The 17,679-nt window shown below is 35.7% G+C and overlaps 1 protein-coding gene across 1 annotated transcript in view; it reads right to left on the bottom strand.

Moving 5' to 3' along the window:
- Positions 1–17,679, bottom strand: part of Sntb2 (syntrophin beta 2) — an 85,383-nt gene that overhangs the window by 10,296 nt on the left and 57,408 nt on the right. The window contains exons 3-6 of the mRNA XM_046435295.2: positions 16,043–16,253; positions 6,889–7,031; positions 2,962–3,158; positions 505–689 (exon numbers count right to left, since the gene is read on the bottom strand). Of these exons, the coding sequence (XP_046291251.1) occupies positions 505–689; positions 2,962–3,158; positions 6,889–7,031; positions 16,043–16,253 (736 nt within the window). The remainder of the gene's footprint in view (positions 1–504; positions 690–2,961; positions 3,159–6,888; positions 7,032–16,042; positions 16,254–17,679) is intronic.

Below are 17,679 nucleotides of genomic sequence, written 5' to 3'. Positions count from 1 at the left end.
GATGTTTCTTTTCTTTTTCACATTTAAACAAAACTTTTTAAAAAGAGAATGATTTTCTAACAGGAAAAGAAAACTACAAAGAGCCAAACCCAGCTTTGTAATCCCAGCAACTTAGGAGTCTGAGTCAGGAAGATCTCAAGTTAAGACCAGCCTCAGCAACTTAGCAAGATCCTGTCTCAAAATAAAAAATAAAAAAAAGGGCTGGGGATGTGGTTTAGTGGTTAAGTGCCCCTGGGTTCAAACCCTGGTACCAAAAAAATAAAAAATAAAAAAATACAATAAAATAAAAAAATAAAAGAGCTGGGGGTAAAGCACTCTGGGTTAAATCTCTAGTACCAAAAACAAAGAAACAAACAAAAAACCCAAACCCAATGCTATCTTGAAAACTGAAGAATAATTTCCTGCTCCAAATGGAATGTCAGGCCATAATTTTATATACAAGAAGCATTGAGAAAGAAGGAGAAGACCTATTAGTATATACATATTTTTCATCAACACTCTTACCAGTTCTCCCTCAGGACCACCAAAATCCAAATAGAGATTTCTGATGCCATCATCAGCAGACATTTTCAGACGTTCAAATGGGTAGCGGTATAATATGCTGCTGGAGCCTCCATTTTCCCTTGATATAGTGAACCCATTTTCATAGTGGACAGTGAATCTTACCTCTTGGCCATTTAATGTGCAGCCTGTCAAAGACCAGAAAAAGGAAAAAAAAAAAAAATATATATATATATATATATGTGTGTGTGTGTGTGTGTGTGTATACACAGTCTCTTCTTTAGTTGTCAAGTGGAAAAGGATTTTCAAAAGGGAGAAAGAATCTTTTCTTTCCTTCCTTCCTCCTCCCTTCCCTTCTTGGTACTAAGGATTAAACTCAGAGGTGCTTTACCACTGGGCTATATATCCCTAGACATTTTTAAAATTTTCAGACAGGGTCTTACTAAGTTGCCCATGCTGACTTCAAACTTGTAAACTTGTGATCCCACTGCCTCAGTCTCTAGAGTCTCTGAGATTACAGCACTGCACCTGGTTAAGAATCTTTTCATGAAAGATGGCAAGCTTTTGCAAACTATGTAGGTATGTGTGGTCCTGAGGAAGTAAGAGGTGGACGTTATGGTGCATGTCTGTAATCCCAGTGACTTGGGGGTCTGAGGCAGGAGAATCACAAATTCTTTCTAAGTTGCCAAAGTTAGCCTTGAACTTGGGATCCTCCTGACTCAGGCTTCCCAGTTGCTGGGATTATAGGTGTGTGCCTCTGTGCCCAGTTCTTATTTATTTTTACTTCTATACTCAGTAAATATTTGCTGATCTAAAGAAGTGAGAAAGACTGACCCTGTATGTCCATTAGGTATCTAATATAGTCATAAGAACACATCATCATGAGAGGGAAATGCATGGGCTTAAAGTACTGGTCTTAGAGTCAGAAAAGACCTGTTCAAGCCCCAGTCATATTGACTCTAGTTCTTGTTAAATGAAAAGCAATCTGGGACATTTATATGTATGCATACAGTTACAGTAGTTTATATGAAACAGTACCCCAAATTCATAGAGACTGATAATGAATGGCCACAAGAGGGCACTTTTACAATGGAAAGGGACAACAATTTTATTTTCTTTAAATGCTTAATTTGAGTAAGTGTTGAGCACATACTTTCAACCTTTTGAAGAGAAATTTCTATTCCAAGTTCTTTATTATTATTATTGCCAGTACTAGAGATTGAACACAGGGGAACTCTACCATGGAGTCTTTTTTGTTTAATTATTTTGGTATTGGTGATTGAACCCAGAGGTGCTTTATCAATGAGTGAAATCCCTAGCCCTATTTCTTTTTATTTAATTTTATTTTTGCACTGAGTATTAAACTCAGGGCACTGAACCTCTGAGCCACATCCTCAGCCCTTTATTTATTTTTTATTTTAAATGTTGAGATGTGGTCTCAGTAAGTTGCTTAGAGCCTTGCTAAATTGCTGAGGCTGTCTTTGAACTTGTGATCTTCCTGACTTATCACGCATCACTGTGTCTGGCTTTTATTTTTTATTTTGAAACAAGGTCTTGCTAAGTTGATTAGGGCCTTGCTGAATGGCTGAGTTTGGCCTCAGACTTGCAATCCTCCTGTTTTAGCCTACTGAGTAACTGGGATTATAGGTATGTGCCACTATTCCTGGACAAATCTTTTATTTTTTTTTCTATAGTCATGAGTTTGCCAGATGCTCATAGTAAGAGTGTTTATTGATAACTTAGATTCCAAACTTCTTAACTAGAAAGTCAATGCATCTAGTACTTAGTGAGTCCTTAAACTACCAAATGTGGATTAAAATGATTGGCAATAAAAATGCCATTTGAACACAGGGTGTAACGAATGTGCTTAAAGCCATATGCCAGGTCTCGAAAAACTGCTTGTGATACACAGACACCAGGTTTCTTTCTAATCATCTCCATTTTTAACTGCCACATTTTAGTACATCATATAGTTTGGCACATATAACAATAGTTGTACTTTAAAATGAAGCCTAACAGTTCCATTTAGTTACTATTAGAAACAAAATGTCAGTATCCTGCTGGGCGAAGTGGTGTACCTCTGAAATCCCAGAGGCCCAGGAGGCTGAGGCAGGAGGATCATGAGTTCAAAGTCAGCCTCCACAATTTAGTGAGGACCTAAGCAACTCAGTGAGACCCTGTCTCTAAATAAAAATACAAAAAGGGCTGGGGATGTGGCTCAGTGGTTAAGTGTCAGTATCATACTGGGTATAGTGGCATATGTAAGTAATCCCACTGACTTGGAGGCTGAGGCAGGAGAATTGAAAATTCCAGGCCAGTCTCTGCAATTTAGTGAGTCTCTGTCTCAAAATAAAAAATACTGGGGATGTAGTTCAGTGGTAGAGCAACTCTTGGTTCAATATTGGTAAAAAAAAAAAAAAAATTTAAAAAGACAAAAAACAAAAAAGTCAGCATCTCTACCTAAAGAGATTTCCTTGATCAGTTCAGCAGCAGCATGGCAACCCTGTACCAGTATCCTGGTCCAAGTGGAAAGATCCCGATGTGTCTCCACCCTGAAGAGATGCATCTCAATGCCCTGCCGAGAGCCTGTCCTGGTGGCAAATGTAAGGTCAGATCCAAGGGAAGGTGATCGACATCCAGAGCCAGAATGAACCAACCTAGGACCAAAATGGAGCAGAGATCAAAACTAATTAGTGCATTATAGAAAGAATGTCAGGGATTTATGCTCATTGATAAACAGAAATTTATAAAAGCCAGCAACAGTTTTCTAATAAGTATATTTCAAAGCAAGATAGTAGATACTATTTCCATTTTCTCCTAAAATGACCCCTAATGATTGACATCTGAAGACAAGATACTGTCTTTCATAAAGAAAACACCACAGTGGCACACGCCTATAATCCTAGTGAAGTGGGAGGCTAAAGCAGGAGGATTATATGTTCAAGGCCAGCCTCAGCAATTTAGCAAGGCAAGGCCCTAAGCAACCTAGTGAGACCCAGTTTTAAAATAAAAAATAAAAAGTTCTGGGGATGTGGCTCAAGTGCCTGCAAAAGGAACTATGTATAAACAGAAGAATGAATAAAGAAAAATTCTATGCTCTATTCTAAACAGTGGAATATTATTCAGCTTAAATATTATTCAGTGAAATCTGTCACCTGGATGAACTTCAAGACATTATGTTAAATGAAATGAGTGAGTCACAAAGACAAATACTACACCATTTTATTTATATGAAGTATACAAAGTAATTCCAGAATTCTAATTTTTTTTGAAAGCTAGAATGTTATCATTGGCAACAAATATTATCACTATTTTTCATGACAGTCTCATTTTGGTCATTTTAGAATAAGTGTATGACAAATACCCAAGCCTGACTAACCATAGTATGGCAGTTAGTAGGTCTTCCCAATTAAAAAATGGTGATCCATGAGGAAAACATCAAGTTCAGCTCACTACTCAATCATACATGTGCTTTTCCTTGAGACAATAGCAGATCATACTTCAGTATGAGTCAGAAGTGTTCTCTGGGGCCAGGTGTGGGTGACAAGGGTATCCTACACATTTAGTTTGATTGGATATCCCAAGTCAAAATTATAAAATAGTTTAGGAGAATTTTTTTCCCCACAGATTTGATTATGAAATATTTTGGGCAGGAAATCTAATTCAAACCAGCTGCTGAACTCTCATTGAGCAGAGTTGGTTAGGATACATTGCCAAAAGGCCCCTCTTTGGGGGAGGCCAGATGAGCTCATGCAAAGGCATTTTAGCAGTCTTTGCTCCATACTAGCATGTGCACACACTAACTCAATTTTCTACACTGTAAAATATTTTTTAAAATATTTTTTTTTAGTTGTAGTTGGACACAATACCTTTATTTTATTTATTTATTTTTATGTGATGCTGAGGATTGAACCCAGTGCCTCCTCGCACATGCTAGGCAAGCACTCTACCGCTGAGCCAGAACCCCAGCCCCTACACTGTAAAATATTCACTTTCTTTGAGCACTTTTTCTGTTCCAGTCAAAGAAAGCTTATAGGAAAATACTACAAAATCCACAGCACTTATGAAACCAATATAGTTTTCCACCTGCATCATATACCTGTCTTTAACCTCTTTGATACTTTTTAAAATGGGCCCACTATTCTGACTTCCCAACATGCTTTCACTTTTTTAAAAAAATATTTATTTTCTAGTTGTAGTTGGACACAATACCTTTATTTTATTTATTTATTTATTTATTTGGTGCTGAGGATCAAACCCAGGGCCTTGCACATGCTAGGCAAGTGCTCTACCACTGAGCCACAACCCCAGCCCAAACTTCTTCAAATTTTAATTAAAAAAAAAAAGTTTTCCCTGGTATGTTGGTGCACACTTATAATCCCAGTGACTCAGGAGGCCATGGCAGCACCACATTCTAATTTAGCAAATTTTTATCATCCCCAAAAGAAATCTTATGCATATTGCCACCTTAACCCTTGTAACCACTAATATGCTGTCTTCATAGATTTGCATATTCTGAATATTTCATATAAATGTAATGGTATAATATGTGGTACTTCATATTTCAAAGTTCATCCATGTTTTAGCATATATCAGAACTTTTTAAATTACAAAACAATATTCTGTTACATATATATCACTTTTTTTCACATGTTGTTTATCCAACAAAGTTTTTGTTGGATACCATTTATCATCAGTTGACAGACATTTGGGGTGTTTCCATTTTGGGGTTATTGTGAATAATACTGATATGAATATTGGGTATAATTTTCTATGTGGACATAAGTTTTCATTTCTCTTGGGTATATAATGTAAGAGTGGAATTACTGGATGACTCAGGCTGGAGATATAGTTCAGTGGAGAGCACTTTCCTAGCATGTGTACAAGGCCGCAGGTACCACAAAAAAAGGGAAAAAAATGTTAAGCCTAAAGTTACCCTCTTTGTTTTATCAGAATTAGAATACAGGACTCTTCCACACAGTCATAGTCACAAGTTCTAAATCTCTGGAAAATATGAACTTAATTGCTCTAATTATAACTACTGAAATATATCCATATATTTTTATAGGATTCCTGTCATGTTCCCAAAGTAACTGTAAAACAATAACTACAATTTAAGCAGGAGAACTTAGATTTATTGGTAGCTTTTTATATACAAAGCATCCTAGGAAGTCCTAAAATGACAAAGTAATAGTTCCTCGCTTCAATGAGATTATAATTTAGTTTGCATAAATAAACTGCAAAGAAACTGATGGTTAAATTCAATCTTCTGCAGGTCTCTTCTTTCTTGAAGAAATTAAGAAAAGCATGCCTCTAATTCTGAGGCTCAAAAGATCCTTTATCTATTCTGCAATCTATGAGCTCCAGCTCTAAATTACAGAGGATACTCCTAGAAAGCTACATGAGAATATTTTTATAAAAAGAACAATACATGTAAAAGAATTTGGCAAGTTGAAGGAGATTCTATATAAAGCACAAGTCTTTTAATGCAAAGAATACTCTTTCTTACATGGATCTTTATCTGTTCAAAGCAGGAAATCCTTTGTTCCCTATGGATATTATACCAGATAGTTCTGTCATTTTGCTCTTTCAACATTAGTTTTCTGTGGGGCTCTTTGTGTAGTTATTTCAACACCTGATTCTCCCCCCCCCCCCACTTCTTTTCTTGGCAGTGCTGGGGATTGAACCCAGGGCCTCACCACAAGGCTAAGCAAACAATTTACTTTACTACTGAGTTGCATCCCCAGTTTAACATCTGATTCTTTTTTAAACCCAAGTAAAATTGAATTCGAATGTTTTCTTGTTTTACAGTTATATACTTTAAGACATTCTGCCCTCCAAATCTAAATTTCTTTATTCCTATTCTCTTCCAACTCCCCATGTATGGTATGCTGAAAACATTCTGTTGCTTTAGGTCAAAACAATGTTTATTTGATGGAATCAAAATTATATGTTCTTATATTAAAAAGAGAAGTGAAAATATTTTGGCTAAATTTTGTGGTTTATCCATGATACCACATTTGGTTTTAAATGATTTGATCACCCAGTCAAAAGGCTGCTACAATTTCAGTGGTTTTCTATTCAGTCAATAAAATAAAGAAAAAACCCTATTATCTCTGTGACTAAGCAAATTTTGAAGGGAGTGGTTAGGAAGTTGCTTCAACAATTTAAAAGATGCAAAGAAAAATAAAAGTGACAGGAACAATTTATTCAGAGCTAGGAGATGCAAAATGATAAATAGGTTATAAATTTTTTTGTCTACATCAACTATCTCACATTCTTAAATACTATTTTAGGCACCTAAGATAACAGAACACACATTAAAATTTGTTAATAGATTTAGAATAGAATTTCTTTTATTTATTTATTTTTGGTCTTTAGTCTTACCTTGTAGCAACAAGAGGGTAGCTATGGCATGGAGATGCCCAGGCATCTCTTGTCCATGGCATGCAATCATAAAGCAGCAAGTCCTTCTCAGTCACAGCCATGAGGACAGGTCTCCATTGTTGTCTCCCACCATCTAGCTTTGCCTGTTACAATGGTGAAATCTAGAATCAGATCTAATAATGTCTTTGTAAAAATTTCTTCAGTGATGTACTAACACAGTGGGTCTCCATTCTATTTCCCTCTCCTAACAGACCTGAGATACAGAAAACAATCTATCAGGTTCCTTCCCACTGGTAAGGATTCTCCACTGGGAAGTGTGGGTGGTACATATATTTGAAAAAGCTCCCCGCAGCAAGTTACAGACGATCTAGTGATATGATATAGTTTTCCCCATTCCATAATAATTGATATTAATTATAATTAAAGACATAGTAATTTTTTCAAAATATAACAGTTTCAGTATATCTGATGTTTGAATGACATCTAAGCACAGGACAGAAACTCCTGCTACCTATTTCACTAGTAGGGTAGAAAATCTTCCTTCTAAATAAGTATACATAATCTAAATAGCAACATTTTGAAATGCTTTTGATTAAGACATGCAGTAAGAAATAAATTTTACATTGCAATCCAATACACACATACAATATAAGTAAATGTTCTATTTTCCAATATATTTTGGAATATATTCTGAAATAACACTGTATTTTGTGCAATGAACTCCAATAATTTCTTTTATTTTTTAAAAAATACTGATAATGTACATATATGAAAACACCACAATAAATCCCACCATTGTATATATCCACAAGAATAGGATCCTAATTAGAATAAGATATGTTTCATGCTTACATAATTATATCAAAATGGATTCTACTGTCATGTATAACTAAAAGGAATCAATACGAAAAATACTGATCATGATCTACTATGTTGTATTTTGGAAAACACTGATATAAGAGTTCTTTATTATATTTTCAGAAGCATATTTTTCAAAGTGGTACCACTTCATTTGCCTGTATAAAGCTTTGTTATCTACGTAAGGGTCTAAAAATGTAGGAAAAATATGGGTGTGGTGGCACATTCTTGTAATCCCAGGGACTTGGGAGACAGAAGTAGGAGGATCACAAATTCAAGGCCAACCTCAGGAAGACACTCTCAAAACAAAAAATAAAAAGGTCTGGGAATATAGCTCAGTGAAGAGCATCCCTAGGTTCAATCCCCAGTACTGTGGTGGGGGGGGGGCTGGAGGAATAGGAAAACAACTGTGTATGTATATTGTCAAGGATCTACTGGGGGAAAAAAAAAAAGCAAAAGATTATGTTCAAGAAAAGCCCTGTTAGCTGAGCATAGTGGTATATGCCTGTAATCCCAGCAATTTGGGAGGCTGAGGTAGGCAGCATTAAGTTCCAAGTCAGCCTCAGCAATTTAGTGAAGCCCAAAGGAACTCAGCAACACTCTGTCTCAAAATAAAAAATAAAAAGGGCTGGGGATGCAGCCCAATGGTAAAGCACCCCTGGGTTCAATCCTCATTAGCAGGTGCGCCCTCCGGACCCCTGCCCCGCAAAAAAGAGAAAAGCCCTGTCACCATCAACCCTTTTGGCCCTCCTCAGATGAGACCTTTGATCAGGAACTGCTTAACTAAACTGTATTTTAACACGGATTCTTTAGCTCACCATCACTGCCTGTTTCAAAGAGATTTCAAGTTGATGAATCACTTGTCTCTTAAAGAGTTGTCTTCAGAGCCACTTTTCAATTTCTTTTTCTAAATGACTTCTGAAGGTAACCTGGACATCTTTTTTTTTTTTTCAAATAATTTTTTAAGTTGTTGATAGACCTTTATTTTATTTATTTTTATGTGGTGCTGAGAATCAAACCCAATGCCTCCCACATGCTAGGCAAGTGAGCTACCACTGAACCATAGCCCCAGTCCCTGGCAGAACATCTTAAGGATACATTTATAATCCTCAAGTGGCCTGAGTGGTTTGATTCTATGATTTTGTTTTGGTTTTGGTACTCGGTATTGAACCCAGGAGTACATTACCACTGAGCTACATCCCCATGCCCTTTAATTTGTTTTTTTGCTACTAGGAATGAACCTAAGGGTGCTTAATCACTGAGCAATATCCCCAGCCCTTTATATATGTGTGTGTGTGTGTGTGTGTGTGTGTATGTGTATACATATGTATACGTATGTATTTCTCTAAATAGAGAAACGGTCTCATTGAGTTGCTGAGGGCCTCGCTAAATTGCTGAGGTTGGCTTTGAACTCATGATCCTCTTGCCTCAGCCTCCCAAACCACTGGGATTATAGACATTTGCTACCATGGCTGGCAGATACTTACATTTTTAGACTGGATCATGATATCAACACTTCAAAGGGATTTCTATGTTATGTTCACTATTAAATGTTGTCTCCAAGACAGCTATGAACAATATTTTAATAGGGAAAAATAACGTAAATTTATCTTCTAAAAGTCTTAACAATCTGCTTTTTTTTCTCTTTCCACAGTTTTTTATTGGAAACACTCTGATTTTAAAATGCACTTTTCTGGGCTGGGGTTGTAGCTCAGTGATAGAGTTCTTCTTGCCTAGCATGTGTGAGGTATTGGGTTCGATTCTCAGCACTGCACATACAAATAAATAAAAATAAAGGCCCATTGACAACTAAAAAAAAGATTTAAAAATAATTCACTTTTTTTGGGCTGGGGATGTGGCTCAAGCGGTAGCGTGCTCGCCTGGCATGCGTGTGGCCCGGGTTCGATCCTCAGCACCACATACAATCAAAGATGTTGTGTCTGCTGAAAACTAAAAAAAAATAAATATTAACATTCTCTCTCTTTAAAAAAAAAAAAAAAGAATTCACTTTTTCCCCAAGTTACAAGAGATTTTGAAGGCTAAACCAGAGTATTGCATTTGGAAAACCTAAATCAAATTTATTTATTTTTCCCCAATAAAGGTATTTTGAGATCTAAAGGAAAAATGCTAATATCAAGCTTAACTAATAATTTTTTAAAACTGTTTATTCCTTAGCACTTTTAAGTCCTTAAATTATAGATAATATGTTTTCCCTCTTCTATTCACCACTGGAGAAAAATGAAATCTCAATTTTTTAAAAAACATTTTTTTAGTTGTTGATGGACCTTTCTTTTATTTAGTTATGTGTGGTGCTGAGAATCGAACCCAGTGCCTCACACATGCTAGGCAAGCACTCTACCACAACCCCAGCCCTGAAATCTCAATTTTAATCATTCTGTTCGACTATGTGCCTTAACTTTTAAGGATACTGTTTGTTTTCAACGGAGTAAAAAATGCTGCCTATTATATATAGTATGTCTTTTGGGTTGTGGTATCAGCACAAGCAGCCTCCATTACTGTGAGGTTTTGGCTAGAGCAAAAAGGGATACTAATATTAGGGTTTCGATTTGTTTGTGTTTCAGCACCCAAACATACATACATTTGGCAGAACAACTATCTTTTCCAAATTTTATTTTTCTAATAAATAGAGATGGATTGCACTAAAGATAAAAAAATACTAATAGCTATTATTCATTCTCTAAATCCCTTAATCCTATAAATATTTCTTTGTGAAAGGTGAATGTACTTTTGTTCTTTATTACAGTAGAAAACAGAACAAAAACAAAATAAACCATTCCACTAATCCTGATTTAGTGTATATGTTCCTAATTTGAATCTTTGTACAATTTGCCATTTATCATGAACAAAGGAGGAACTGTTAAAGCTTTTCTTTGATTGACTTGGATTTTCTTATCAGTACCAAAGTGCTGCTAGGGCCAGTGGTACACACTTATAATCCCAGTGACTCTGGAGTCTGAGGCAGGAGGATCACAAGTGCAAGACCTGTCTCAGGAACTTAGCAATGCCCTAAGCAACTTTGCAAGACTATGTCTCAAAATAAAAGATAAAAATGGTTGGGGATGTGGCTCAGTAATTAAAGCCCTGGGTACCAACCCCCAGTACCCCAAACCCAAACCAAACCAAACCAAACCAAACCAAACCACCAAAGTGCTTTAAAAAAAAAAAAAAAACTAATTATATGGGTAATACATGACTTCCCTTCGGTGAACTGAAAGAAAATTCTCTTTTAAGAACATTATCAGACTGCAAAAACAGACAACAAAAGCAAAACTATGGGAGTGAATCAAATTAAGAATCTTCTGTTGGGGCTGGGGATGTGGCTCAAGCGGTAGCACGATCGCCTGGCATGTGTGTGGCCCGGGTTCGATCCTCAGCACCATATACAAACAAAGATGTTGTGTACGCCAAAAACTAAAAAAAAAAAAAAAAAAAAAAATTAAAAAAAAAATTCTCTCTCTCTCTCTCTCTTTCTTTAAAAAAAAAAAAAGAATCTTCTGCACAGCACACTAAACAACAGATTAAAAAAATAACACACAGATTGATAGAAAATATTTGCCAATCATTTATCAGATAAATATACAAGAAACTCAAACTACTCATTAAAAACAAAATAACTCTTATTAAAAAATGGGCAAAGCTAGGGGTTTAGTTCAGCGGTAGAACATTTGCCTCGCATGTATGAGGTTCTGGGTTCAAACGCCTACACCATATACATACACACAAAGGTAAAGACTTGACCAGCCATTTTTCAAACCAAGACATATAAATGGTTGACAAATATATGTGAAAAAATGCTCAACATCTCTAAGCAACAGGGAAATGCAAATTAAAACCACTATGACATATCACATCTGTTAAATTATGTATTATCAAAAGGATGAAAGTAAGCACTGGCAAGGAAGTGAAGAAAAGGGAACCCTTATACACTATTGATGGGAATGTAAATTAGTATCGCCATTATGAAAACTAACATGGAGGTTCTTCAAAACTAAAACTAAGCTAGACATGGTGGAGCACACCTGTAATCCCAGCAGCTCAGGAGGCTTGAGGCAGGAGGACCGTGAGTTCAAAGACAGCCTCAGCTAATTAGCATATCTCAAAATAAAAAAATAAAAAGGGCTGAAGATGTTAAGTTCCCCTAGGTTCGATCCCTAGTCCCAACAAACAAACAAACAAAAACCACAACAAAAAACTAAAAATAGAAGTACCATTTCTGGGTATTTACCCCAAGGATTTGAAATCAGTCTGCACTCCCACATGTATTGCGATATTATTCATAAAAGCCAAGACACGGAATCAACCTATGTGTCTATCAATGATGAATGAATAAAGAAAATATGGTACATATACACAATAGAATATTATTCAGCCCTAAGAAGGAAATTGTCATTTGCAACAACATGGATAAACCTGGAGGACATGATCTCTAAAAATATACCAGGCACAGAGACAAATATTGTATAATCTCACTTATATGCAGAATCTTAAAAAGTTGATTTCACTAGAAGTAAAGACTAGAATGGTGGTTACCGGAGGCTATGGGGCAAGGAGGTAAGATGTTAGTAAAGGGGTACAAAGTTTGTTAGAAGGATTAAATTCTAGTGATCTATTAAAAAGCATAGTAACTATCGTTAATAATAAAGTAGTTATATATTTAAAAATAGCTAAGAGAGGATTTTAAGTGTTTACACCATGAAGAATTTATAAATATCTGAAGTAATGAATGTGTTAATTAGCCTGATTTGATTATTTCACAATATATGCATATATTGAAACATCATATTTGATACTCCATAAATATATAATTATTATTTGTCAATGAAGCTATGTAAACACAAACAATTTTTTAAAAGAATATAACCAATGAATTGTAAAATATCAGTCACATAAAAATCAAAGTCAGGGCTGGGGTTGTAGCTTAGCAGTACAGGGCTCATCTAGCACGTGTGAGGCCCTGGGTTCAATCCTCAGCACCTCTTAAAAACAAATAAATAAAATAAAGATGTTGTGTCCAGTTATAACTAAAAAATACATATTAAAAAAATTTTTTAAAAATCAGTCAATAAGAGTGCATGCGGCCCGGGTTTGATCCTCAGCACCACATACAAACAAAGATGTTGTGTCCGCCGAAAACTAAAACAATAAATAAAAAATTCTCTCTCCCTCTCCGTCTCTCTCTCTAAAAAAAAAAAAAAAAAAAAAAAAAAAAAAATCAGTCAATAAAAAGATGGAAATCCCTGTATATAGAACAGGTTTTCTATTGGTTATCAAATATGCATAGCATAGGTATTCCCTGTTTAAAGCAAACACAATGTATGAAAATGTGAGTAAAAAAAGATAAGGAGAAATAATTTAAAACAAATGATCCTTTCTTTCTTTTTGGTCCTAGGGATTGAATCCAGGGATGTTTAATCACTGAGCCACATTCTCAGCCCTTGTTATATTTTATTTTATTGAGGGGAGGGGGCCAGGGATTGAACTCAGAGGCACTTGGCCACTGAGCCATATCCCCAGCCCTATTTAGAGACAGGGTCTCACTGAGTTGTTTAGCACCTCACTGTCACTGAAGCTGGCTTTGAACTTGCGATCCTCCTGTCTTAGCCTCCCAAGCTGGTGGGATTACGGGAATGCACCACCATGCCTGGCCCTTCCTAAATTACTTAGGGCCTGGATAAATTACTGGGGCTGGATTTGAAGTCTGGATCCTCCTGCCTCCACCTTCTTTGCCACTGGGATTACAGGGTGTGCCACTAGGCCCAGTATCCTTTCTAATTTCTCTGTTTAAAATAACTCTTTGTGTGTGTGTGTGTGTGTGATGCTGGGGATTAAACCCAGGGCCTTGTGCATGCATGACAAGCAGTCTATCTTTTCTAAGTGCAAAAATTTCATTTATATGCAAGCTTTTCAAGAAATACAAAATAAGTATTTGCCAACATTAAACAGATTACATGATCCAGATTTTTTTCTGATCATTTTCCCATGTAGAACAGGATTGGTATTTACCTAGTTCAATGTTTATTAGATACGTGAACTCATTACTTCTGAGAAATGGCATTCAGTCTTGTTTGAACAACTTATTCTGAGAATAAAATTTGATTTGAGTACTTCAAAAAATGTAAATCAAGCCAGGTGTGGTGGTGTACTTCTGTAATTCCAGCAACTCTGATACAGGAGGATCCCAAGTTCAAAGCCAGTCTCAACAACTTAGCAAGGCCCTAAGCAACATAGTGAGACCCTGTTACAAAATGGCAAATAAAAGGGTTGGAAATGTAGCTCAGTGGTTAAACTTCATTGGGTTCAATTCCCAATACTTGTATGTATATATACATATATAAATAAAATAAAAATAAGGAGATAAATAAATAAAAATAAAAATCAAGAATATTTTAGAAACAGTTCTTTGAATTAGCAGTACTATCTTTAGAATGGTTGAAACTTCTTTGCGTAATATTATTCCCAATTATGAACTTGTATTCTTAGACAATATCTTAAAATATTTTAATAAAAGAATTATGACTTATTTGCTGGTTTTTTTTTTAATGTATGTATGTATGCAGTCAAAGAAAACAAAATTATTGAGCATACACAAATCACTAGGTTAAGTTCCCTGGAAGCAATAAGGATTTGGGAAAAAGTATACTCCTGAAGTAGATCTTCCAAGTGAGTTGTGGAAATACACATAAATATAAAAAGCAGTTGTAATAAATTGGAGGCTCTACTTTTTTCCTTTTTAGAATAAACCCAATTAAATTAACTTAAAAATCTGGCAACTTTCAAACATTCCCGGTAGAAAACTAAATTATTACAACCCCAATTGAAGACACCTTGGTAATATTTATCAAAATTATAAATGCATATATACTTTGTGGTAGTTTTAAAGTGTGATCATAAATTCTTTCTTATTCTTCCTTTAAGAGACAGACCCTGAGTTCACTGTAGGCCAAGCTTAGTGATTAATTTCTAATAAAAGAAGAAAGCAGAAGTTACAGTATGTGACTTCTGAGATTGCATCATAAAAAGCACTATGGCTTCTGCCTTGTTCTCTCAGAAAACTCATTATGTGAAAAACCAGTAGCCATGTTTTCCAGGTCCCTCAGATAGCTCTACATAAAGGCTCACATGGCAAGGAACTAAGGACATCTGCCAACATCCAGGAAGAAACTGAAGCTTCAGTAGCCAAAAGAATGAATCATCTTTTAAGTGAACTTAACACTCTTAGTCAAGTCTGCAGATAAATGCCACCTGGCTAACGGCTTGACCCTTACTTTATAAGACCTCTTAAGATGGAATCATCCAGCTAAGCCCCTGTCAGATTCCTGTTGCCCCTAGAAACTCTGCTAGTACACAACAAAAAGGATGGAGAAACTCACCTCAAGGCCAAATCCTCCCCTACCACTTGTATTTCTAAATAAACTTTTACAGAAACACAGTCTTGCTCCTTTATTTTCATATTATTCATGACTATTTTCCTGCTATGACAGCAGAGTCAAATACATAGTTGTGTGCTATCTGGTCCTTTAGAGAAAAAGTTCACTCACCCTAGACTAAAATCATGAAAATTACCCTGTGTCAGTAAGGACAGAGATGGTAATAAGAACCTCTTTTTAATTATACTGTGATGGGGATTACCATTACAGTTAATTCTTCTAGTAGAGGTGATAATTAGCAACAAATAGATAAATGGTAGAAAGGAGAAAGGGGAGGAGAAACAAAAGAGTGGACAAAAAAAGATTTTTTTTTTTAGTGGTACTGGGGATTGAACCCAGTGGCATTCTACCACTCAGTTATTTTCCTAGCATAGACCTTCCTCACACCCAGTGCTTTTTTCTTTTCTTTTCTTTTTTTTGGATACTGAGGATTGAACCTAGGGGTGCTTTATCACTGAGCAACATCCCCAGCCCTTTTTATTCTCATTTTGAGATAGGATCTTGCTAAATTGTTGAACCTGACTTTGAACTTAGAATCCCCTTGCCTAACTACCCCGAGTTGCTGAGATCACAGGCATTTACCACCATACTCGACTACCCCAGGCTCCTTTTTATTTTGGGACAAGGTCTCATTAAATTCCTGAGGTTGACCTTAAACTTGTGATCCTCTTGCCTCAGCCTCCCAAATTGCACAAATGTGCACCAACATACCTGACTCAAACAAAAGATTTTCAAGGTAGATGTCCAGGACCTAACTGCATGATAAATATTACAGATATATGCAATGGGACAATGATTCTGACTCTGAATGGGGGCCAGTGAACTCTGTTCTTCCTCCTCCAGCCTACCTGTTCTGCCAGCCAGGCAATGTGCTTGACTTCCTTGCTGCCTCCTGCAGTACTGGTTGCACCAAGCATGGCATTAAGCTCAGCCAACACCTGTGGGAGGAGAGCCATTATGTTGGTGTGGATAGCTATGAACCAGGAGTGTGCTGTGGCTGTATCCTTGCAGCGGAGGATCAACGTGTTCCTGCTATCAGGAGAATGTAGCTCTATCAATCTGTGTAGAAATAGAAAAGAAAAATGTGAGTCAAGTCAGAAGTCATCAAACCTACCAGTTTACCATGCGTAACTCCAAATTTATTTATATATTCCTCAAAGAGAGACACTTTCTCTTAATTTCCTAGAGTACAATTTCAGAGAAAACTACACATGGGAAGATAATCACCAGAAAGACTATTGGATCTACTGTAGTATGTTATAGTAAAGGAGCTAAGACAAAGGAATCTATTAGGGTCTTTAGTAGAACACTTCTTGTCTAAGAAATGTCAAGCATGCTTGTTGAATGTCATACGTACATTTGTAAATAAAGATGTGGTATTTTAAATTACTTAGATAATTCTGGTATAAGGTATTGCCAGGTATTTCTAGAAACGCAACAACTGACAAATAACAAGATAAAATTACCACTAACACTATGTGAAAAAAGAAAAAGAGAAATTAACAGAAGAACATGAAAATTTGTAATTATATATTGGTGTCTGGGTAACATCATATGATTAAATCATCTACTGAGTCTTGGCAGAAAAATATTTAAGAGATTGTAAACACTATAGCTATTCTGCATAGTTAATGCTTTAACTGAGAACAATCTATATGTCAAAAGTAACTTTTAGAAATTAACTAAAAAACTGTTTTAATGTGTTCTGTGTTCTAATAGTAAATACACATACACCTTTCAAAATGGAAAAATGGAAAGCTATTAGGAGTGTTGCCCCTGGTAGGCTAGAAATTTACAAACTACCAGTGACCAAGGAGAGATCTTTATTTGCTGCCTTGAAACACTGTCATCAGATTCTGCACCACCTGTCAAAGATAAGCAATTTACATATACACTATGATTTCTGCCTTGAAGCTGGAATTTCTCTTTTGCCAAATTTTTAACCCCTTCACAATTCCAAATATTTTAAGCTGCTATACTTTATATGGCAAACGTTCATTCTCATTTGAACTCTGGTTGGTTTATCCTCTCTTAAATAAACATTTATTGATCCCCTACTATATGGTAGATACTGTACTAGACACTGGTCTTAGAGCAACCATGTCAAATAAGTAACTAAACAAATAAACAAATAAAAGCAAAACAGCATATAATACTATAATAATAGAACACTGCACTAAAGGGGAGTGTCATCTCTGTTTTAATCATTGTATTGAGTTAATAATTACTATGAAAAACTGCTCAAATAGTAATTAAAGTAGCTAAGCTTATTTTAGGGTAAACTTACTTAATGACAAGTAGTTATCCATAAAATACAATGCTAGTTTATTAGATAACATTAGACTATAAGCTAAAAGCAAGGTATTTTATATTTTACTACTTATATTAATCTTTTTAAAAAATATTTTTTAGCTGTAGGTGGATACAATACCTTAATTTTATTTATTTGTTTTTATGTGGTACTGAGGATTGAACCCAGTGCCTC

Source organism: Marmota monax, unplaced genomic scaffold (genome assembly GCF_021218885.2).
Source record: "Marmota monax isolate L192 unplaced genomic scaffold, Marmota_monax_Labrador192_F-V1.1 WCK01_AAM20220418_F8-fsc00024, whole genome shotgun sequence".
NCBI lineage: Eukaryota > Metazoa > Chordata > Mammalia > Rodentia > Sciuridae > Marmota > Marmota monax.
The sequence above is the reverse complement of the archived record's forward strand: the minus strand, read 5'-3'. Positions and strand labels throughout refer to the sequence as shown.